Source organism: Mustela nivalis (genome assembly GCF_964662115.1).
Source record: "Mustela nivalis genome assembly, chromosome: 8".
In the NCBI taxonomy this organism is placed as follows: domain Eukaryota; kingdom Metazoa; phylum Chordata; class Mammalia; order Carnivora; family Mustelidae; genus Mustela; species Mustela nivalis.
In genome coordinates, this window is record NC_139027.1 from 120,216,841 (window position 1) to 120,240,167 (window position 23,327).

A 23,327-nucleotide genomic window follows, 5' to 3' on the forward strand; every position below is an offset into this window, starting at 1 on the left:
AAAAAAACAAAAAAAAAAAAACTTAACCAACTGAGCCACCCAGGTGCCCCGGCTCTAGACCTACTTCTAAGCAGCCTTACCCTTGGCACCACCAGCTTCACAGCCTTCCAGAATGCAAGGGGGTGATCTCAGGGAAGGGAGGGAGGGTTGGTATGTGGCCACGGCCCCAGAAGGCAAGGTGGGGCTTTGCTGTATGATCTTCCATGCAGATGGTGCCAAATGCCAGCCTCTTGGCAGCTGCCCAGCGCCGCAATCCACCACCTAGAATAATAGCAGGATCTCAGTCCTGTGACCATCAGCCATTTGGTAGACAAGTCAGCAATCCAGTCTGCCTTAGCTCTGAAAAGAAGATACTGGGGACTCCAGCGATAATACAGTATTAAATTGGGGCACCTGGGTGGCTCAGTCGCTAAGAGTCTGTCTTCCACTCAGGTCATAATCCCAAAGTCCTGGGATCCCTGCTCAGCGGGAGGCCTGCTGCTTACTCTCTCCCTCCCCCTGCTTGTGTTCCCTTTCTAGCTGTCTCTGTGAAGTAAATAAAATTGTGTGTGTGTGTGTGTATTATAAAATAATTTTTTTAAAATGCTAGATAAATTCTAATGAATGTACTTTTAACTGCATTGCTGAAGTCACAGATGAGAAAGTATAGGAAATCCCCAAAGGCCAGGAAAAAATTGGGAGTACAGTAAACCAACACGACAAAGGAGGAAACCGTGCTGCCTGGGATCCAGGAGAAATTTCAAGAAGTTGGAGTGTGAGGGATTTACCGTGATTTGGGGGCAGCGTAAGCCTCTACAAAATAGAGAAGCAAATCTGGGACCTTTCCATGAAACCAGGTCACTAGCTTTGGCCTCAGTGAAAAGGCAAGCAGGGTAAAATCTGTGCGCAAAGGGGACTGAGCAGAAAACCCTGCCCCTCTGAAGAACAAGAATCTGGAGACTCTCCTCACACCTGCCTTCTCCTGGGGCTGAGGAATTAAGATGACTCTAGGCTTGCATGCAGTATCTCCTGGTGTCTGACAGAAACAAAAATGCAAATTTTATAAAGAAAAATCAAAACTTCAAAAATATTGATAAATTATAAAGTGTCCCCCCAAATTAACTAAAGATCCAAGGAAATGAGCCACTATGAGCAAGAGTCAGCAGAAACAGGGAACAATTGATTTAGATTGATTGATGCTAATATCAGGTACACAATGTAACTGTGAAACCTCTAAAGATGGTGCTGGAAAAGGGTAAGCAAACACAGACTAACCAGGCAGATTGGAAAATTGAATTCTGCTCCGTGCACTGCTGACCAGCATAGCAGACTGCATCTGAAAACGAGTGATGCGTAGACTGTATGCATAGACAGGGAGGTGGAAAATAGGGAAGAGTTGTTCCTTCTGGAAGGTAGGTTGAAGTGAAGAGCCCTTTCAAATTTTTCCAAGTATGGAAACAAGGAGCCTACTGACTTGTTTCTCAGAATAAAGGTACAATAATTGGCCTGGGATGACCGTATAATCTCAAAATGAGCAAACGCTTCGAAAGCCCTCGATCTGAAATCTTGACTGTCTCTGCTTGTTTCTTACTGTTGAAATTTCAGGGTCTTGAGTTGGGTGTACGCCCTCCTCAGCTGTCCCTCCCTAGAAGGTTGGGGGAACCCACAACCACCCACCCACCCCTCCCCCAATTCCCCAGGAAAGCTTCATTGCCTTGTGTCGGGCGCCCTCTTGTGGAAGGAGCCAGACTTGCTCCCTCTGATGCCTCCAGCCCACAAGCCAGTTTCCTATCCAGGCTGCACACCCCAGCAACTTTCCCTTTCCCCTTTGCACCAACCTTTTCCAGTGCTGCCTTTCTGCCCCCTAAGTTCAACTAACATCTGGGTCCGTCCTGGGGACTTCCAGAAATGAAAAGGACTCGGCCCCACCGCCGCCTACCTTCTACCATGGCTCTTTCTTGCTGCCCCAGCCACCATCCCGCAGCCCCAAGGTTTGGCTTCCATTGCTAGAGGACGCCCGAGATTTCCCTCAGCATTGTTCATGCTTGACAGCAAGCAGCTATTGGTGCCAGGGAGTTGATGCAGCTTTGTGACCTGGAGCAAGGTACTTGCTTGCTGAGCTTGTTTCTTCATCTGTAAATTGGGGGTGCTAATAATGCCTACACCATTGAGTTGTTGTGAGGTGAAATTTGATCATATGGGAGTTGTCCCAACACAAGGCCTGGTGCTCAGGAAGCCTTTGTAAATGACCTGCTTCTCCCTCTGCCAATATGTGATTTCCTTGCAGATTCATCTTTGGTCTCCTATCTTGCCTGGACCATGGTGTCTTACATTTGTTTTGAGAATTAAGTTCCCAGGGCACCTGGCTGGCTCACTTGGTAGACCTGTGACTCTTGTTCATGGGGTTATGAGATCAAGCCCCATGTTGGATGGAGGGCTTTAAGAAAGTATATATAGGGGCGCCTGAGTGGCTCAGTTTAGGGTCTGCCTTTGGATCAGGTCATGATCTCAAGGTCTTGGAATCGAGTCCCGCGTTGGGTTCCCTGCTCGGCAGTGAGTCTGCTTCTCCCTCTCCCTCTGCCCCTCCCTGCTGCTCGTGACACAGAATTTTTTTTTTAAAGTGTATACATAGAGAGAGAATAACTTGGTGAAGGCCCACCTAATTCTGTCCCTTTGTTTTGACCCATCAGAAGCTGTGTTAAGGGGATTTTGTGTCAGGACGCCTGGGTGGCTCAGTGGGTTAGGCCGCTGCCTTCGGCTCAGGTCATGATCCCTCGGGGTCCTGGGATCGAGTCCCGCATCGGGCTCTCTGCTCAGCGGGGAGCCTGCTTCTCTCTCTCTCTCTCTGCCTGCCTCTCCGTCTACTTGTGATTTCTCTGTCAAATAAATAAAATCTTTAAAAAAGAAAAAAGGGGGGATTTTGTGTCTGTGTTGCCCTTCAAGAATTAGAGCGTAATGGCAGCATTTAGATGGTGTGCACCTGGCCTGGCACTGGGCCAGTCCCCAGAACAGGTTTAAATGTGTGCAGGTGAGTCATTGGCACAGGTGGGAAGGAAGTGAAAAGGCAGGTGCAGGGAGTGGGTAAGAGAGTGGAGGCTGGTAGCTGCCAGCCTATAGGCAGGACCTATGAGCTCTTTCAGCATCCATACTCTGCCCTTGACCTGGGTACTGTTACCAGCTCAGGACATTTCACCATCCCCAGCACCTGCCATCAAGCAGGTGCCCAATGGCTCCTGAAATGAGCTGAAGAGCCACCAAAAGTAGGGCATGGAGGGCAAGGCCTGGGAAGGTGACCTAGACGCGATGGCTTTGAGCTGCTATTTAAAGGGAGGGGGGTGCCTGGGTGGCTCAGTGGGTTGAAGCCTCTGCCTTTGGCTCAGGTTGTGATCTCAGGGTCTTGGGATCGAGACCCGAGTCAGGCTCTCTACTCAGCAGTGAGCCTGCTTCTCTCTCTCTCTCTGCCTGCCTCTCTGTCTACTTGTGATCTGTCAAAAAAAAAAAAAATTCTTCAAAGTCTCAAAGGAGGCATTCTGCAGTGACTGGGGTGGTAGGGGGTGGGAGGCATGAGGGAGGTCAAGAGGGAGTAACTGAGGCTGCCCATAGCCCAGCTCAGCTGGTGTGTGTTTTAGGATGAGGAGGCTGCACATACTGGAAGTGGGGCTGATTGCTAAGGGCCTTGAATGCCAATTCAAGAACTCAGACTTGATCTTGATGCCTTTTAAAGGCAGTGTGGTGCCATTGAAGGGTTTTATTTTTTTTTTAACTATTTTAAAGATTTTATTTATTTGACAGAGATTACAAGTAGAGAGAGAGAGGGGGAATGAAGCAGGCTCCCCACTGAGCAGAGAGCCCGATGTGGGGCTCGATCCCACGACCCTGGGATCATGATCCGAGCTGAAGGCAGAGGCTTTAACCCACTGAGCCACCCAGGTGCCCCTGAAGGGTTTTACTTTTTTTTTTTAAAGATTTTATTTGTTTACCTGACAGAGATCACAAGTAGGCAGAAAGGCAGGCAGAGAGAGATGGGGAAGCAGGCTCGCCACTGAGCAGACTGTCCAATGCGGGGCTCGATCCCAGGACCCCAAGATCATGACCTGAGCTGAAGGCAGAGGCTCAACCCACTGAGCCACCCAGGTGAAGGGTTTTAGCAGACCCCTGTGGCAGTGTTTTGAAAGCCCTTTGTCTGTTCCCTTATGGGGAATGGAATGTGGGGGGCGGGGTATGGACTAGAGACCAATGAAGAGGCTGCCACAGTCTCCTAGGCCAGAAGTGATGGTGGCCACAAGATGGGGGTTAGGGTGACCAAAAGATGGAGATGAGGGTAGAGTTGAGTGAAGACAATGTAGAGGCCTGGCTGCCTCCTCTTTGGCCTCACAGCCCCACTGAAAACTTCGCTTAAACCCTAACCCTAGCTGTAGCTCCGGCCACCAGGTCTATAGTCCACCCCCACCCCCAGCGCTCACCAGACAGCTTCATGGCTCCCCATTACCTGAACACATCATGCAAATTCCCTCCAGCCTGGCCTCCTGGCTCACTTCCAATCCCTTACACTCCAGGAAAAAAAAAAAAAAAAAAAGCCCTTAACTTTGCAACTCTATGGTAGGCTGGGTGGTAGGTAGGGCAGTGGGCGGTGCGGCAGCCGGCAGGTGCTAGGACGGTAGGGCAGTGGGCAGTAGGGCTGGGTGGTAGATAGGGATAGGGTGGTGGGCAGTACAGTGAGGCAGGCAAGGGAACAAATACTCAAGAGGCTCTCCCTTATGAGGTGTCAGCTTGGGTATTTCGGCATCTTTGCTTAAGATACCAATGGGAAATTTTTTAGTTTTGAGGGTTTGCTGTCACTTTATGGAGGAAACAGAAGCAATCAGAACCTAGGACAGAAAGCAGGATTATTTACTCTCAGAAGGGCTTGGTCTCTTGTTTTTGTTTTGTTTTAAGATTTTATTTATTTATTTGACAGAGAGAAATCACAAGTAGATGGAGAGACAGGCAGAGAGAGAGAGAGAGGAGGAAGCAGGCTCCCCGCTGAGCAGAGAGCCCGATGCGGGACTCGATCCCAGAACCCTGAGATCATGACCTGAGCCGAAGGCAGCGGCTTAACCCACTGAGCCACCCAAGCGCCCGGGCTTGGTCTCTAACCAGGACACTGAACTCCCCTTGCTGCTGCCCAGATCTGTGTGGCAGCTACCCGCAGCCTGGGGAGAAGGGTGGCAGGAAGACAGCCCAGCACTGTGCTAGCCAGCAAGTCACCAGGGAGCCCTGTGCTGATTGCCTGGCCGGTGGCCAGGCCACTGGGAGCAGCTCTGTGACCTCCTCCCCAAGTCTGAACTCTGGTGGAGGTCACTAGGGAGAAACCGCAGAGAGGACCCTGCCCAGAGTCCCAGACCAGGACGTCCACCCTGAGCTGGTACCATCTGGGTCGTCGTCTTGGTACCAGCAGGGCATTCAGGGACGTTGGTGAACTGTCACTTAGCCCACTGGCTGGTCACTCCTGGCTTAAAACCCATCATAGCCTCCTCAGGATGAAGCACCTTCAAGGCCCTGCTGCCTCCCCGGCCTCGCCCCAGCCCACTGCTAGGCTCCCTTCAGTTCCACAAGGCAAACTTTCCTCCCCTTCAGAAGCTGAGTGTGTGTTTTCCTGCCTTAAAAACTCCCAACCCTGACACCTTCCAGACCAGGACAGAGGCCATCCTGTGCCCTTGTGGTACCATGTGCCTCCCCGTTAGAGCCACGTAGGTCATTCCTCTCTCTCCATGTCCCCCAGTTCCTTTCCTCCAGATGGCTCAAAGGTAGGGCCCCCCAGTGCCTGGATGCGCAACACTGGCCATTCTGCACCTTGTTCTGTCACCCATTGGTGGTGACAAATGGTGACAAAGCCGGTCTGCAAGGGACTGGGGAAGGCAGGTTTTGTCAGGGGACAGGATCAGAGGCATCCAGCCACACTATCCAGAACCCTGAATAGGCTCTGTGCCCCCAACTCCAGGTCACAGCTTGTTGGCAAGGAGGATGAAGCTAGAAGAACCAGCCAGCTTTCAGGGACCTGAGAGCAGAGACCTGACCCAGTTCGATTCCTTTCCCAGGCAAGGCCCCAGAACCACGGTTTGTGGCCTTGAGTACAGGAAACAGGTCAGCTGTGAGGAGGTTCCCACCATCTGTAGGTACAGGAGCCCAAAATGGGAAGAAAGAAAGATTACCTGCCCTGAGTGACTGAGATACAAACCAACCTAAGAGCCTGGCCTTCTTGCTGACAGAGAGAGAGGACGCAACGCCAGAGGTGACCACTTCCTTTATTGCCTCTGGGCTGGGGTCCTGGACTGGAATTCAGAGGTATCTTGGGGTGGTGGGGGAACAGGTGACACTGGGCCCAAATTATTGCTACTTGGCAAGGTCACCTTGGGACTTCCCATAGTGCCCTGAGTATGGGTGGGCATGAGCATGCAAATGATATGCAGATGACATGCAAACCAACCCAGGATCCTGCAGAGGGCTCTGGTTCAGCAGAGGATGCTGGAAGAGTTGGGAGCCTACCAGCCCGGGAGGGTGATGGGGACACCCAGGTCCTTACCCCACAATGCAGACGGATCCAGCCCAGCCTCAGGGCTCGAGGTTTGGTGGGGGGGTGGTGTCCCTGAGCATCAGCCCTGGTTCTGCTGCTGGTTGAGGAAGAGCAGAAGCCTGGCCCCAAGACAGCAGGAAGAAAGCAGGGGACCCACTAGGCAGCCAGACAGCCCAAGGCCCACCCTGAGAGGGAAGCGACCTGCTCTGTGTCACACAAGGCTGGGACAGAGGGGACCAGAATCCAAGCCTCCTGAGCCAGGCAGAGGCCAGAGTGCCTCAGAGGCCAAAGCTACAAACAATAAAATACACTGATTAAATAAACAGAAAGCAAGCAGCCTAGTCCCTGATCCCTGGGCTGAGAGACTCTCCACCAGCTGGGTCTGGGGGTACGCCTCTGAGGGCCCATCCCCAGCTCTAAGAGTGGCCGCGTCCTTGGTCTCGGTGCTGAGTTGACCAGTCCAGAAGTTCCAGGATGAGGCAGGTGGGGCCCCAGGGCCTTGGCTTATGCAGGTCAGTCTCAATTATTATTCATAATCCACCAGGAGGCTAGGGGTCAGAGGTTGAGGGTCAGAGGCCACCAGGGGCCCACTGCCACTGCACAGGGCTGTAGGGAGGGTTGGGGGGCCATAGCATACCTGGGAAGAACACAGTGGTGAGAGTGTCCGGAGCCCGAAGGTGGTCAATGAGGATGCGCTGGAAGGCCTTACTACAGGCAGAATGCTGGTGCCTGGGGAGGGTCACGAAGGGACCTCAGGCTGGAGCTGGTCCCCCCAAAGAGCAAGACCACCTGGCTGAGAGCTTCCCACTCCCACCGGTCCTGCTGTCTGGATTCAGATCCCAGTCCTGCCTCACACTGGCTCTGAGCCACGGTTCCCTCAGTGAAGTGGGGACAGCAGTGCCTACTGTAGGGCACTGGGAGGGTTATGTTAAGCAAGGTCTGGCCTAGAGCGTGGCGCAGTTCCCTGGGCGCCTGCTGTCTGCCATGCCCCTGACGGCCTGTTCAGCTCTTCATCCACCATCTCATTTGGCTCATGGGAAGGTGAACCTCTTACCACTCCCATTCTGGACAGGACACTGCTTGGGCTCAGAGGAGATAAGGAACCCTCCCGAAGTCACACAGCCAGGGCATAATAGCACATGATTTGAACCCAGACTCATGCTCAATAAATGATGACTTTCAGACACCATACCTTCTCCAGGAGGCCTCATCCTGCCAGAACTCATATAGGGTGAAAGAGGCATTGTCCAGCATCTTCTGGGCAGACACACTGTGGGGCCAAAGAGATGGCCAGGCCAGGCCCAGACTACCACCACCACTGCCCACCCAGCCCCAGTGCCTAATGAGAGCCATGGCCCAGGATGCCCAGCCCCCTTGGGCCCTGTTCACCGCCCTCCCCCCACCCCGGGCCTTGGCCAGCCCACTAGCCAGCTGGGGACTCACTGCAGGCAATGGCTCTGGGCCCCTGTGAAGTCCACATAGCAGCACAGGGCACGGTGGAAATCCTGCAGGGCTTCCTCTGCCACCTGCACCTGCCTCTGGGCCACGAGGATGTGCTGGCAAGAGAGGCTACCTGGTTAGCCAGAGTAAGGCAGTGCACGGGCGAGAGACTGGATGTGGTCTTTAGGAGGACCCTTTGTCCTTCCTGACTTGCACCAGCCCTGGCCTGCCGTGCAGTCTAACTCCTGCCCAACCCAGCTGCTGACATCCCTGACTCCATCCTCCCATGGCCAAGGTCACTGCCTCGATCCAGCGACTGTCTCTCTCTCTCTCTCTCTCTCCTGCAATATGCCACCATTTCCCCATCCAACCCCATCAACACTGCCCAGACCCAGCTTTCAGGAATGCAGATGAGGGAAACTAATGCCCAGAGAGGGACCATGATTTCTACAGGGTCATACAGCAAGGGCCCAAAGCCAGCACCTGCCTCCCAGGCTTGGGGGACGAGGGCTGGGTCAAACCTGGGGAAAGGGCGTCTGCATAACACAGAGGCCAAGCGGGCAGCAGGCCCCACAACCCCCTCACTTAATGAGCACCTCCTCCTGGCACAGCACCCAGTTGCCTGTCTCTTTCCTGGACTCACCGATTCAGGCCCCTGGGTAGGCTCTTCTTCATGCAGAGGTTCTAGCCTGGGGGCCTGTGAGGGGGACAGAGTGTGGGCAGGGTTCCCGGCATGTGCCTGGCTCAGATGGATTCCAGGAAGGTCCTCCCCCTTGGGGCACTGGCCTTGTGATCACTCACCTTACACTCGAGCTGGTCTATGAGCTCCTGGAGACGGTTGACTTGGAGCCGCCACTGCATCTCGGCTTCTGAGCTCTGCCCTGGGGCAGGATAGGGGGTACCCATGGAGGGGAAGTCCAGCACGGGGCCCCGCATGTGGGGGAAACCTCTCAGGATGAACCAAGGGGCAGTGGAGGAATGGGCACTGCATCCACCCTGGACCCTCCTTGGCCAGGCCTCCCACCCTGCTGCAGGCCCACCTGTGTCCGAGGAGGAGGAGCTGGGAGACCAGGTGGGTGAGCGCCCAACACTCCGCAGGGCCCTGCGTCCTGCCCGCCGGCTGCCATGGGACCTGCTCTGCACCTCCACGCTGTGTTCGTCTGACCTAGGGAAGTGGAAGGTCGACTCGCTGCTCCCAGACCCACAGGCGAAGGACTGGAGCCCCAGAACAGGGCTAAGCCTGGGTGGGGCAAAACAGGCTTCCCGGACATTGAGACCCAGCCTCAAAGCCAGCCACCCCTTCTCACCCCTTCTCGGCCTCCCTGCCCAAGCACGAGAATGTGGGCTCTGGGATCCTAGAGCTATGGAATATGATGGAAGCCAAGGGCTCTGGAACGGGTCACAATGAACAGCAGGGCACCTCACATACCGTGGGCCCCGGGCCTGGGCCTCCAGGGTGTCTGATGCCCCTTCTAGCGAGCTCTGCAGGGCTTGCAGCTGGCTCACTGTCTCCCGCAGGAGGAAGCGGGTCACGAACTGGTCCATCTTGGAGGCCCGCTCATACTCCTGGGGGCAGAGGAGACAGGTCAACATTTCCTGGTTTCAAGCATATATTTCTAAACAGAGAGCCACTGCCCTCCTCCCCTACCCCTCGCCCTTCAAAGCAACAGAGGCAGCATGAAGAGCAGAGAGCAAGCGTCCCAAGCAGGACAGTGTTGGGACCGGGAGCAGGGCCTGGATCCTCCTCGGCTGGGCCTGACCTGCCTTCCTGCGAGGTGAAAGGCCAACTTACAGGGAAGCATCTGCCGTTTTCTGGGCTATAGGGCCCTTCCCCGTTGGAACCACCACCTTCAGTCAGTGTGGCCCCAGGCACAGCTAGGCGGGTCGGGGGTATGGCAGGTCCCAGGGCAACCAAAGGCCAGTTTTGACACATGAGGCGAAATGATGGTGTGATGTGGCCCCATACTCAGCAGCTGGCCCAACACTCATAATCTATGCGTGTAGCCATTCACTCATCCACGCAACAAACATTGACCTTTCCTAGGAGCTGCAGATACAAGACCGCCAGCCAGGTCACTGTCCTTACACACACACCAGCACTGATTCCTACATCACTAGCCTCCACTCAGCCCCTCCCAACATGGGCAGAAAGATAAGGCCAGGGACACCTGGGTGGCTCAGTGGGTTAAGCCTCTGCCTTCGGCTCGGGTCATGATCTCAGGGACCTGGGATTGAGCCCCGGATCGGGCTCTCTGCTCAGCGGGGAGCCTGCTTCCTCCCTCTCTCTCTGCCTGCTTCTGATCTCTGTCTGTCAAAATAATAAAACTTAAAAAAAAAAAAAAAGAAAGAAAGAAAAAGAAAGATAAGGCCAACATGTGCCAGGCAGGCCCTATGCTGCTCATGTGGGATGCTCAGAGACTCTCCAACTACCTTCTCCTCCTTGTGCCTGTTTCCCCACCTAAAAAAAAACAGGGATGATAACAGCCATCTCACTGAGCTGTTGAAAAACTTCAATGAGTTAATTCCTACAAAGGACACAGACACAGGATGGGAGTCCTGAGGAGACATGGTCTGGCCAGGCAGGGGCATGCCCACCCCTCCAGGAGGGGCTCCAGAGGCACCATCCATGGGGGGCTGCTTCTATCCAGGACCAGCTTTAGTTCAGCCATCAGATGAGCCCTGCTGGGTCAGGCTTATGAGCTAGGAGGCAGGAACAGAATGGGGGCTGAGGCCTCTCACTCTTAGGCCAATGGCTTCTAGTCTCTCCAAGCCTGGTCTGTAGACTTCAGCCATGCTCTGAGCTCCCTTAAGCCCTTCCAGTAAATTCCCTTTTAAGCACTTAAGATGATTGATAGTCTCTGTTACTTGCAGCCATAAAGCACAGCTACCATAACAGTACCCACTCTCTCCAGGTCCCGTTCCAAGCAGAATTTCATTTAATCCTCATAGTAACTTAACAGGAACCATAATTGACCCCATTTTGCAGATGAGAAGACTAAGGCCTAGAACAGTTGATTACATTGGCCAACATCAGACAACTGATAGTGGGAGAGTCAGAATGCAAACCCAGGCCATGAAAATTCCTCTCTACTCAACACCAAGCACCTCACAAGCATTGCCTCATTTGTGATTATTAGCCCAGTTTTACAGCTGAGAAACCAAAGCCACAAATCACAGAGTGAACAGAGCCAAGATGTGGGTTCTGGGAGGAGGAGCTTAGAGTCCAGAGCTGGTGAGGTTGACCCATGAGGTCACAATGTGGTCTCCATGGAACAGAGCAGGGGCGGGGTCCCCCTCTCAGCCAGAAGGCAGGGCAGAAGCAGCATGGGCTGTGGCCCCCAGTGGTGACCAGCCCTGCCATGGGAAACAACAGTTCTCACAAGAGGACCAAAGTGCCCAAGCAGGCCGGTAAAGAGAGGCCGCCCGACATGGACAAGGCTGGGCGGAAACAGCAGCTCTTCAGCCACCTCAAGCAGAAGAAGCCAAGTGTGAGTGCCAGGGTACCAGGGGTAGGTGGGAGTCAGGGGTACTTGAACTGGTGGGAATGTTGGGAGTCTAGGCCTTGGGGGCATAAGTCCAAGGGCTTGGATAACCCCTCCTGAGGATAGACATGGGTGTGGTTGGATCCTAAAAGCCCAGAAAGGACGGTAAAGGATTCAAGAAACCAGGAGACTTGGGAGTCCGGGAGGGTGGTCTGGAAGGGATTCTCCCAACCCCAACAGATGGGTGGAGGGCTCGGCATGGGGCATCAGCCCTAGTTGGTACCGCAGAGGCTATGGGCACAGGGTGTCTCTTATGCCCTCTTTCCAGCTCCCAGCCTCAAAACGTGCTGTTTTTCTGAGGTGGGTTAGAGTAAACGCCGATGGTGCAAGGTCTCGGGAGGTCACCCTCGGGTGGGTAAGGGTTTCCAGAGGGAAGGTGGAGGTCGTAGGCAATGGGACAAGGGTGAGACCCGGGACGGGAGTCCTGGAAACGTAAAGGGAACAGAGTCCTGGGAGACAGGACCTGGTGGGTGAGGATCCTGAGCAAGCCGAAGCTGTGGGCGCTTTCCCCTCACGCTCTCACCCCACCCCCCAGGCCAAGATCGTGCTGCTTTTCCCCTTGGACAAGCGGCAGCAGCTAGCCGAGGTGGCGGCGGGCCCGGGCGCGCGGCCTCGACGGCCAGGCGAGGATGCGACGGGCGCCCCGGAGGGCTCCCCCGCGGCGGCGGCGGCTCCCATGCTGCGAGGAGCGGGCGACGGTGTTGATCGGCGCGAGGGCGCACGAGGAAGAGAGATGAAGAACATCTTGGTCCTGCTGCTGCTGCTGGACGCGCGGCTGCAGGAGGAGGGGCGCTGCGCGGCGGGCGCGCCCGGGGGCGGGGCCGGAGCAGGGGGCGGAGCCAACGCGGAACAGGGCTGGCAGCGGCTGTATGGGCGTCTACTGACCGAGAGCGAGGTGGACCGCGAGGCCAAGCCCGCCGAGGAGCAGCCGCGCAAGCGGCACCGCTGCCCTCGCCCGCGACCCTGAGTGTCCGGACCGGCCCCCGGACCAATAAAGAGCGCATAGCAACCCTGACGCCAGCTAGCTCTGTCCGAGGTGGCGCGACACGGAGCTGGGAAACTGAGGCTCAGAGTGAGACAGGGATGAAACAGAAGTACTGATGGCTGAGCAAAGGCCACGTCCTGGAGCCAAACTCTGCCTTCTCCTTGTGACCCAAGCGTCAGACGCACCCGGAGCTGGGGAGGGGCCTGCAACCACAGTGGAGGGAAGCTATTTCCCTCTTCCCCCAACTCCAGGCCCTGGTCAGACCCTTCCAGGTCTGAGGCCCAAGGGAGGGGAGTGTGGGCAAACCCCGGCTTGGCCAAGCTTGGAGGAAGGACCTGCTTCCCACAGAGGGCCTAACATCTCCATCCCCAACCTTCACGAGTCCTTCTTAAGCACGGGGAGGGGTCCAGGCGAACAGCCACCACCCTGGAAAGCACAGTGAAGGCCCCACGATCAGCAGGGCTGGGGCCTGGGAACTCACAGTCTGCCTGTGAGAGCACTCAGGAGGAGAGGCTGGGGTCTGTGGGCCTCTAATCCTCAATCCCGCCCCACTTCGCTTGGTAGTAACCCTCAAGTCACCTCAGTCACTTGTCTCCCAGCCTATCCTGTGCCATCCCTTGGCCCACCCTGCCGCCAGGGACTTATTCCAAACCACTTAGCTAGCTGTAGCACAGTTCACGCTCCTCATAAACTCCCACTGATTCTCCAGGGCCCACGGGGAAATGTCCAAACTTACTGATGTCACATGCAGGCCCAACCTCCACAGCCTTAGTCTCTCCTGCTAGAGCTTCTCAGTGACTCCTATCCTCACCACTGCTCTGGCCATATTGCCACTGTGGTCTCCAATGCAAGGTTACCTCCCCATTCACTCCGGAGAGGCCTAGCATGCTTTCTGTGAGAAACACCCAGCTGTTTGTTCTCATTATTCTGGGTCCGAAACCCAGCTCCAGACCTGAGTGCTGCCCCAGCTCTATCGAACCTGTAGACAGTCTTCCACTCAGGACCACCTCAGGAGGTCCCAAAGGGGGCAAAGGCAGCAGGGGTGACACAGGTCCCAGCTTATTGAAGACATAGGCCCAGCTTCTGCTGAAGATGCACTTTCATTAGTGTCAACCCAATCAACATCCCTTTCTTATCCCCTCCATCAGGCTGGAGGTTGCATGACCATAGCATCTCTCCAAAGTCTTGTTAAAACAGACCCTTTCCTACCACCCATGTGGTTAAATCATGGTAACCACGTTCCTCAATGTGGCCACACATCCTGGGCCATATATGATTGGCTCAGGCTAGTCCTATCCGCCTCTTCCCTGGGACTGTAACTCAGGAGCTGTGAGAGATGTTCGTATATCAACATGCATGGGCTTAAGCCAGTCTTAAGAATTAAAAAAAAAAAAAAAAACAATGCAGAGACGGTACACATCCTGCAGTCAGGCCCTACTTCCAGTCTGTTCCTGAAACCTGATTTCATCTTTGCAGTACCCATAAGACATACAGGATCCTTGTAATAAAATCCCTATTTTAGCTTAAGTTCTCCTGAGTAGGTCTTCTACTTGCCATCAAAATGGCCCTAAAGAGAAAAGACTCTGCAGAGATAAGATGTGGCCTTTTCCTGCGGGAGAATTAGAACTACCATTTGGTGGAATAAATTGAACCCAGAGGGAGATGAGGACTTGCTCAGGGGCACACAATGAGTCATCAGAACTGAATCACAAACTCGGGTGCACAAGAGTCCACACATGGAAGCCTCTGAAGGTAGGGTCCCCTTGTGGGCTGCCTGGACCCCCCAGAGCTGAGCACACCAAGGTCCCCAGAGTGACTGTACATCTGTGACTTTCTCATCAGATTGGTTGTGCTGGGCAGCTGAGGCCAGATCCCCCAATGCCAAAATCACTGCTCTTCGCCTTGTCCCAGGAGAGTGGATATGTCCAGGCAGTTGTCATGGGTGGAGGGTTGGGGAAGCACAGCAGGTGCTGAGGACTGAGGTCACAATGAGTCCAAGTTCTTTTCCGCCCTCCTCTGACCACCCCCTCCCACCTCCACAACCAGGAAAGACTTAAGGCCGAGAGAGGCGCGCCAGGAGACGGCCTGGGGCTCAAGGACTGGGCTGGTCTCCTGGGTCCCCAAGGCAGGATTATATGTCCGGGGAACACTGACACAAGGCCCCTTCACTGTTAGAGTTCTGTGGCTCCCCGTGGCTTCTTATTTAGGATTCGATGTTTCCCTCTCATCATCATCCTCTGCCAGGGCTGAGTGAGCTGTCCGCGTAGCAGAGGTGAGTCCTCAGAGAGGTGGGTCTGGTGCATGCTGGAGCCTGGAGCCACAGGAGGGCAAAGGTGGTCCGAAGGGGGCCGAAGCCGGGCGAGAGCGGAGACTGACATTCGAACCAGAGGCGGGGCCTTGGGCCTGTGGGTGGAGCCAAGAGCTGAAAAGGGACGTCCAGTCTAGGCGGAAGAGTGGAAGCTCAGGACCAGAAGCTGCAGCCGGGAACTGAGAGCCGTTTCTGCAGCCAGAACAGTGGGAACTTAGGCCTGTGGCCGGAGCGAGGAGCTGAAAGACCGGCGTCCAGTGAGGCCGGCAGAGGCGGAGCCTCAGACAGGGGGCGGGACTGAGCCTCCAGGGGCGGGGCCTCTGGCCAAGGGTGGGGCCGAGCCCGGAAAGCCACGGTGGCGTCGGTGGCATCGGCGTCCGGAAGCAGGCGGGTCCGCCGGCCGCCCTCGCTGGGCCGCGTGGCGGTGGTGATAGACCCGGGCTCTGGCTTCATCAAGGCGGGCTTCGCAGGTGAGCACCAGCCGCGCCTGGTGTTGAAGAGCTCCAGCTGGGACCGGCCCTTGTTGCCCGCTGTGCTGGGCTGCGAGCGGATGGGTGGTGTGACGCGAGCGCACCCCATCAAGCACGGCTTGGTAGTGGACTGGGAGGCGCTGGAGGGGCTGTGGGAGCGCCTGCTGGTGGGCGGCCTGCGGGTGTGCCCAGAGCAGTGGCCCGTGCTAGTGAGTGATTCGCCGTCAGCGCCGCCCGTGGGCCGCGAGAGGATAGCCGAGCTGCTGTTCGAGGCCTTGGCAGTGCCCGCGTGCCACATGGCCAGCACAGCATTGCTGGCGCTCTGCTCCACCGGCGCCTTCAGCGGGCTGGCCGTGGAGGCAGGCGCGGGCGTGTGCCACGCCACACCCATCTATGCAGGACACTTATGGCACGAGGCCACGTTCCGGCTGGACGTGGCAGGCAGCACCCTGTCTCGCTACTTGCGGGACCTGCTGGAGGCAGCATGCCCCCACCTACAGCTGCAGTCCCTGCCCCGAAAGGCCATCACGCAGCTCAAGAAACGCTGCTGTTATGTGTCCCTGGACTTTGAGGGTGACCTTCATAACCAGGACCGCCAGCATCCGGTCAGTGTCTGCTTAGGCAACGGTTCCCGTGTCTGTCTCAGCAGCGAGCGCTTCCGCTGCCCAGAACCCATTTTCCAGCCAAGTCTACTAGGCCAGGCCAGGCCAGGACTGCCTGCACTGGTCTTCCGGGCACTGCAGAAGGTTCCCGTAACACTACGGAAGCGACTGGCTGATACCGTGGTGCTGGCTGGTGGCTCCACACTTTTCCCTGGCTTCACTGAGCGCCTGGAAATGGAGCTGGAGGCGCAGTGCCGGAGGCACGGCTATGGGGCCCTGAGGCCTTGCTTGGTGGCCAAGCCTGGGCGTGGCACAGCAGTATGGACAGGTGGCTCCATGGTAGCCTCCTTGCACTCCTTCCAATGTCGCTGGATAACCCGGGCCATGTACCAGGAGTGTGGCTCCAGACTGGTGCACGAAGTGTTCAACTGAGTCACTGGAGGGGAGGTGTCACACAAGGGGCAGCAGGGGCAGAGGCTTAGCGGGCTGAGCTATCAGAGGCATTGAGTTCCAGATAAAAGTCTCAAGTGATTGGAGCTGGCAGTGTCATCATGTGCTGATGGGTCGCCCCTAATCCCTACTGAGCCAGCAGGAGGTGGTCCGGACCCCTAGGACCCTCACTTCAACCTGCAGTTTCAGTCTACCCTAACCAGTGCCAGTTCAGAGAATACCTGTCCAAGTGCCTACTCCCGGGGCCCGGTTTCCATGGCAACAGGAAGGCAACACTCCCACCTGTGTCCAGGCCACAGTTATGGAAATTATTACAAGTCAACCCCTCACCCTGTATAATTTGGATTCCCATCCTATGCCAAGCCTCAAGGAGTGACCCTTTGAAAACTGACAAAATCCCATGTGGAAGCAACCAGAAAAGGAAGCTCTGTCTTCAGCTGATCATTGACTCACTGAGGGCCTCAGTTTCCCCTTCTGTAAAAAGTGGGGTCAGGCACAATCCTAGATCTTCTCCTTCTTCCCCCCTTGCCTTGTAATTAAGAGCCACAGGACAAAGGGGGTGGAGACATTTCTTAAAGGAAACACACAAAGGGAGGGGTGGCTTGTGTTTTCAAAGTCACTACCCAAGAGCCTAGAGCCCTGGCTGTGAGCACTGTTAGTGCTTATATGCACATGTGGCCACACATGCAAACAGACACACATGCACACCTGTGTATGCCAGTCTTACCCATGTCCTTGGGCCAGGCCCTGCCCCCCTCCCCAGGTTCCACACCAGCACGGCCCATGACCATATGCGCACATGCCCCACTTCCCACCCCATCCCTGCTGGGTCCTGGGCTCAATACCCCACAGCAGGTGGGTCTCGCCTATGACCAAAACAGCAGCAGCAGCTCTAGGTATTAGGTGGCAGCTGTGTGCCAGGCACAGTTCTGGGTGCTGGCAATAGAGTAGACAATGAGAAAGACAAAAATCCCTGCCTTCCCTCTCATTTAATTGTCCCACCAAATGCATGGAGGTAAGCTCTCTTATGATCCCCAATCTATAGATGAGAGAACTCGGGCCCAGAGAGATACAGATACACAGCTAGAGAGTGAGAGAGGCACGATTTGAACCCAAGCCTCTAGCTTCACAGCGCAGAGCCGTGACAGTGGAGACTGGCCCAGCACAGCAGACATGCCTGCCCTCATTCCCAGCCTTCCAGGGTCAAGCCCTCCACTCACCAGCTTGGTGCTGTCCATGGCAGTGAGGACCGCACAGTTCAGCGACTCCAGGGCAGCCAGCACGGGCCGGTAGACCCCCAGGTGTTCTGAGAAATAATCTGCGGGCAGAGGAGGTGCTCAAGGGTTCCCGACCACCCCCCCCACCTGCTCCGTGACCTCATTTACCCAGCCTGGAATTCCTCCGCAGCCAACCAGGCCTCGTATCCTGAGCCAAGCCCATCCTGTTCCATTAGGAGAGGAGGCGGCCTCTCCTCATGCCCACATGCCCAGGGGTCCCAGGAGACCGGAGCTCCCATGGGCCTACTCACCACACAGTCTCTCTGTTTCCAAATTGCTGTGGGAAAAAGAGAAGGTATACTTCAGTCCCGCAGACGTAAGCCTGTGACCTGGGACTTGGAAGCCAACGTTCCTCCCACTGCCCGCCCAGCTCAGCCAGATGGGGAAGGGACTTCTGCCTCTACCGCAGGTGAAACTGCCTCAGTGCGCTGAGAGGGGCAGCAGGACAAAAACTCAGACCCACTCTTGGCTTCCAAGGGGCTTTCAGGCCCAGGGAGAGAAATGTGGACACAGGCCAGAGAGGAAGGGTCAGAGCTGGGAAGGGGAAGCCAGGTCTGAGGAAGTCCGGAGAAAACAACGAGGTATCACTTGGTAGGTCAGGGAGGGCTTCCAGGAGGAAGCTACTTTAGTTAGGTCTTGAAGGACAAGGAATTTGACTGAAGCTTGTGGTGGTGGGGAGGTAGCAGCACTGCAGACAAAAGGCCCAGCTCAGGCTTTAGGCTAGGGAAGGGCGTGGCAGCCTTGAAGCCTGACCCAGAGTCTAGAATTTATTCTAAGGAGATGTGGGGGGAGAGGGAGGGACAGCTGTGCATCCAGGTGCTTGAATGTGAGGCAGCACAGGGAGGATAGCGTGCCACTGCTGCTAAGGCCTGCAGATGGGGGAAGATGGGGAGGTAAGTGCGGGCTCGTGCCCTTGCATCCATGGGTGGAAGCTGGCAGGGCCCGGCTAACCTCAGGCACCCTCTGATCCCTGTGGGCTGAACCACGGGTGGTGACTCAGACCTGGCTATTTTGGGGTCCCAGCTGGAAAGAGTGTGATGGACAAGACTGGAGCCAGGGAGGGGGGTGAGTGGGCGGGCAAAGTTGGCATTGGGCCCTGGCACCTCTCTCCCTACGCAACCCCCCATCCTCCATAAGGAATGAAGGCAGCAGGGGACACAGTGGGGCTGGGATAACCTAGCCTCACATCTACCCACGGCTCACCCACCCCCGCTCGTACATACTTGGTGGAGTGCCCGTCGATGCCGTTGAACAGCTCCCGCAGCTCCCCAGGGCTGAGAACCCCATCAGCAAAGTAATTCTGGAATTCCTCAAATGAGAGCTTACCATCATCTGGGAGGGAGGGTGGCAGGGAGCAGAGCTGGTATCCCTGACCCCTGCCACCAGATTCAGACCCCCCGCCCAAGGACTACTCAGCCAGGTGGAATGGAATTCTGAGCTTGGCCAGGGGACCCGGCTGCTGGAGACAAAAAGGTCCTCGGAGGTGCCCACTCAAGGCAATAGGGCCCATGCTGCAAGCACCCAAGGGACGGGGCAGCACACATGTGGCATTACAAAGGGACTCAATACGTGTTTGCCAAATGAAGAAACAAACAGCCAGATCATGGGGGCAGGACCTGGACATCACTGGGAGGATTTCGGGGCTGAGTCTGCTCTGGACCCACGCCCTTCACAGAGAAGCCACTGAGAGGCAGATGAGATCTTCCTGAGAGCGGGAGCCCCTGCCAGTGGCAGCCGCAGCTTAGAAGGGAAGCCCCGAAGCCCCTCTCTGCAGGGGCCAAGTCACAGTCTAAGTGCACCAGGGGGATGGCCAGAGACCCTGGGATCTGGCCTAAAAGGTCTGTAAGCAGATGGGGCTGGGGGAGCAGAGTGGGGGGACAGTCTGAGCATCCCCAGAAGGATTGCTGTGAGCCAAATGAGACCAAGCGTCCTGATCAGTAAGTTGGGACATGATCCTCTCTCTAGGAGGCATAAACACAAAAGGGTCTGATGCCACCAGACGGAAGTGAGGCTGAGGCTGAGGCTGACTGGCTGCCTCGGCTCAGACCCTCAGCTGGCCAGTCAGGGCACAGCGGGCAGCTCCAAGCCACCTGTGGGCAGTGACTTGCTTGCGGGTTTCCTTGAGGGCTCCTGTTTTAGCTTTCAAGGTTTTCCCAGGTAAGGGTCTGAGACAACCCAAGACCCAGGGCAGGGGAACCTGATTCCCTGGACCCAGCACCATCCTGTGCCAGCCCTCCCTGGGGCCAGGTGGTTGGTCACACAGAAAGTTCCTGAGCCCTCTAAAGATGTAGGGCCGCCTCTCCATCACCCCACCTTTCCAAGCCCCTGGGATGAAGCATCACACAGACCCGGGTTCAAGGCCCACCACTTAAAAGGCTGTGTGACTTTAGGCAACCCGCTTCACCTCTCTGGGCTTCTGTTCCTTCGTCTGTGAAGTGGGGTGAACAACGCCCAGCTAGCTGGCAGTTGTGAGGACAACATGAAGTCAAACGGAAGAGTTACCCATAATTGTGCCAGGGCGGTGTGTGAGAGTACGCCCCCCACCTCCAGCCTCTGACGAAACCGCATTCCCTCCACTCTCCACACTGCCAAGCTCAACTCCAAACAGCCGTCCCTCTGGGAAGCATGCCTTGAGTGGTTTTCCTAATTTGGGTCTCCCCAAGATTGTTCTCCATTCTAGACTGTTCCCCCAAGCCCCACATTTCCCTGAGCCCCCCTGATGTCTCCCACCCCTCGCCACGCTGTGGACCCAGGGGAAGCCACACTCACCATTCTTATCTGCTCTGCGGAAAACCTAGAGGACAAAGGGGCAGGGAAGGGAACTATAAGGGCTGCCTGGGAGGCGAGAGGCCCCCACCCAACTCATCAGAGCCCCAGCTGGCCAGGCTGCCCCCACCTTGCCTTTCCTCCTGCCCAGACGAGCCCTGCAGGAGGTTTTTCAACAGGCGGGGCACAGGAAGATCACACAGCAGGACCCACCACTTGCTCACTTCTCCTTGGAGGGCTGGCCTCATGGCGGGTGCTCCAGGCGAGTTTCCTGCACCCCCACCTCCCACACCTAGAGTCTATGCTGGATTCTGTATGATGCACCAGCCCTTGGCACAGTCCCAGCTTGCAAGGGGCCAAGTTCCTGGGCCCTTGTCCCTGATCTGAACCTCCTCCCCCAACTCTGCAGCATGGCCACGGTCCATCCCAGACTCTGCCTACTCAAGGCTGTTTCCCTGGGTGCCTGTTTAAGACCCTGATATGTGGGCAGTGGCTAGTCCTTTCTTTGTGGGTGCCTGGGGCTAACCCTTCCAGGGCTGGGGCTTCCTAGGAGTCTGACTCAGTGTGAAGGCCTTGGGTAGGCATGCGTATATGTGCAGGCGTGCGTGTGTGCGTACGCACATGTGCAGGGGGGGAGTGAGTGGCAGAAAGCAAGGGTAGACAGATTGTATTTACAAAAAAGCAGAGATGAAGGGCAACAGACGCAAACAGGAGCAGAGTCAAGACATGTTCAGGGACCAGAGACTCCAAGTCACCCAAAGCAGCCCAGCAAATAGACAAGCACACCTGGCAAGAAGGGGCAGGGCAAAGTCTGGATGGAGAACCCCTGCCAAGTCCAGGTCCTGAATGCCAGTCCTCTCCAGCTGTTTTCTCTGGGTCAGTGAAGGACTGGCATGACTCTAACCCCCCCGGCCAGAAACCTGACTCACACAAAGCCTGCCACTGGCTCAGGGTCACACAGCAGCACAGGGTGGCCTGACTGGGGCAGATGGAGATGGTGGGGAGGAGTGCGACACTGGGAGTGAGGACATCTGGGGCCACGCCCTAGCATGCCTCTGCCTCTGTGTGTGATCGTGGACATATTCCTAACTCCTCCGGCCTTAGTTTTTCCATCTGGGAAGCGGGACAGACAGGTCCCTTTCACCCAGGAAGACTGTGGTCATGGTGCTGAGTCACTAGGGACAGCAGGGAAGGGACACGAGTAGTCTTCCCCACAGGCAGAGACCTCTGAAAGTCAGGGCATGAGTGGGCCCGGACCCCGCTGAGCACCAGGGTGAAAGAGGGATATGGGGCTCAGAGCAGGGACCCCGGCTGGTGGGGCTCCTCCATGCTGGTGCCCCCAGGGGGCTGCAGACCCACCTGCCACCCACAGGAGGGATGTAAAGCCGCTGTGGGAAATCCTGACCCACCGTGGGACCCCACAGCCCCTGGGGGTCAGATCTGAGGGACTCCGTCGGGTTCAGCACTAGGTCAGAAGTCGGGACGCTGTTTATTCTACCAAGCTTCCCATCCTGGGTCAGCCCAGCCCAGGGTTGCCACAGAGGGGACTGCTCCTGTGATCAAGTGTTGACCGTCCCCACTGCATCAGACACACGGGTGGGGTGGACTTGGGTGTGTGTGGTGGGGGGCAGCAGGGGCTGTGACACTGAACCAGGAGACAAGGAGAGATGAGGAGAGAAACAGAACCGACACAATGGAAACAACGAGAACGGAGACAGCAGGGTCAGAGAGACAGCGAGAAGCAGAGACAGAAGGGGCCCAAACAGCAGGGAGGGAGAGAAACGCACACAGATACGCAGAGCCGGGCGGTGGGGGGGGGGGGGGGGGACACGACAGCGAGAGCCAGCGAGACACGGGGGGAGAGGGGACAGAGCTGGAGAGACGATGACAAGCCCAGGGCCGGAGGGCCCGCGCCCCACTCACATCCTGGAAGAGCGCGTGTCCGGTGGGCCCAGCGGCGGCGGTGGGCGCAGGGGGCCGCCGGGGCTCGGGCGCGGGCGGCCGGATCAGGCACACGGTGAGCAGCCCCGCGCACGCCATGGCGCCGCCACCCACTCGGCTCCGGCTCGGGCTCGACTGCGGCTCCGGCTTCTGGACGCCGCCGCCGCCGCCGCCGCCTTGGACTTGGGGGGCCGCCCGCCCATTGGCGCCGGCGCGGACGCCGAGGGCCCCGCCCCCCGCAGCTCCACACCCCCCCCACCCCCGCCCCCGCTTTCCCTACTGGAAAGCCAACTCCAGTCTTCAGGAGGGCAGAAGCCGCAGGTAGTAGTGTAACTCCCAAACTCCCAACACCGCTCCCCTCGGCGGTTGTTACCAGAGCCTCCAGGAGGGTGGGCAACTGCGGAGTCCGGAACCACCCAAGGGGTTATTCCCAGCTAGGACTGGTCATGGGTACGCCTGGCGGCTTGGGAGTACTACACAGCCGGGAACAGAAGGACGGGGGTTGCACCTTGTGCCCACTAAGGGCAGATCCCAGCCACTGTCGGGTCAGCAGAGCAAACTGCGGTACAATGGAGTGACACCCTGTGGGGGAGACCTGAAATGGACTTCACTTCTGGGCATCTCTATCATTTTCTGCTAAATGGGGGTAAATCATAGAGGCCATAAGGGATTATTGTGGGGGCTCACCTACTGACTGTAAAGGGCTTAAAATAGGAACTGGCTCAGAGAAAGCTCACCGAGGGGCTGAACAGGTCAGTGTGGACTGGCTCCCAACCCTTCCCCTCCGCTTTCAAACTCAGTTCAGCCCTCTTTCCCCTCCCCTCTGCCATCTTGGCCCTTCTTCAATTCATCTTCCACACAGCCCCCAAAGGGAACTTTCAAAATAAAAAACAGGATATGTCACTGCTATCTCTGACTCACCAGTGAGTCTGAAATTCTCTCTACTCTGGCCCCAGGACTCACCCCAGGACTCCAAACAGGCTTCTCTCAGGTCCTCTGTGCCCTGCTCCCTCC

The 23,327-nt window shown here is 56.7% G+C and overlaps 3 protein-coding genes across 6 annotated transcripts; 2 read left to right on the forward strand and 1 right to left on the reverse strand.

Annotated features, from left to right (window-relative positions):
* Positions 1-6,245: 6,245 nt before the first annotated feature.
* On the reverse strand, positions 6,246-22,513 carry NECAB3 (N-terminal EF-hand calcium binding protein 3). Of its 4 annotated transcripts, none has more exons than XM_082746017.1 (13): positions 22,296-22,512; positions 20,376-20,400; positions 18,830-18,938; positions 17,858-17,883; positions 17,550-17,647; positions 9,402-9,538; positions 9,013-9,137; positions 8,774-8,853; positions 8,616-8,669; positions 7,976-8,088; positions 7,725-7,802; positions 7,170-7,261; positions 6,246-7,080 (listed from the first exon to the last, which is right to left on the reverse strand). In XM_082746017.1, the coding sequence occupies exons 1-13, from the start codon at positions 22,410-22,412 to the stop codon at positions 7,052-7,054; spliced, it is 1,083 nt and encodes a 360-aa protein (XP_082602143.1). In that variant the 5' UTR covers positions 22,413-22,512; the 3' UTR covers positions 6,246-7,051. The 4 variants fall into 4 exon arrangements, with proteins under 4 accessions (XP_082602143.1, XP_082602144.1, XP_082602142.1 ...); XM_082746016.1 differs by having other exon boundaries at positions 6,923-7,080; positions 7,725-7,850; positions 22,296-22,513; XM_082746018.1 differs by lacking the exon at positions 7,725-7,802 and having other exon boundaries at positions 22,296-22,513.
* Positions 11,159-12,554, forward strand: LOC309872223 (uncharacterized protein C20orf144). Its single transcript, XM_082746025.1, has 2 exons — positions 11,159-11,460; positions 12,050-12,554. The coding sequence occupies exons 1-2, from the start codon at positions 11,218-11,220 to the stop codon at positions 12,479-12,481; spliced, it is 675 nt and encodes a 224-aa protein (XP_082602151.1). The 5' UTR covers positions 11,159-11,217; the 3' UTR covers positions 12,482-12,554.
* Positions 15,228-16,370, forward strand: ACTL10 (actin like 10). The gene has a single exon (XM_082746020.1). It carries the CDS (start codon positions 15,358-15,360, stop codon positions 16,309-16,311), a length of 954 nt encoding a protein of 317 aa, XP_082602146.1. The 5' UTR covers positions 15,228-15,357; the 3' UTR covers positions 16,312-16,370.
* Positions 22,514-23,327: the final 814 nt, after the last annotated feature.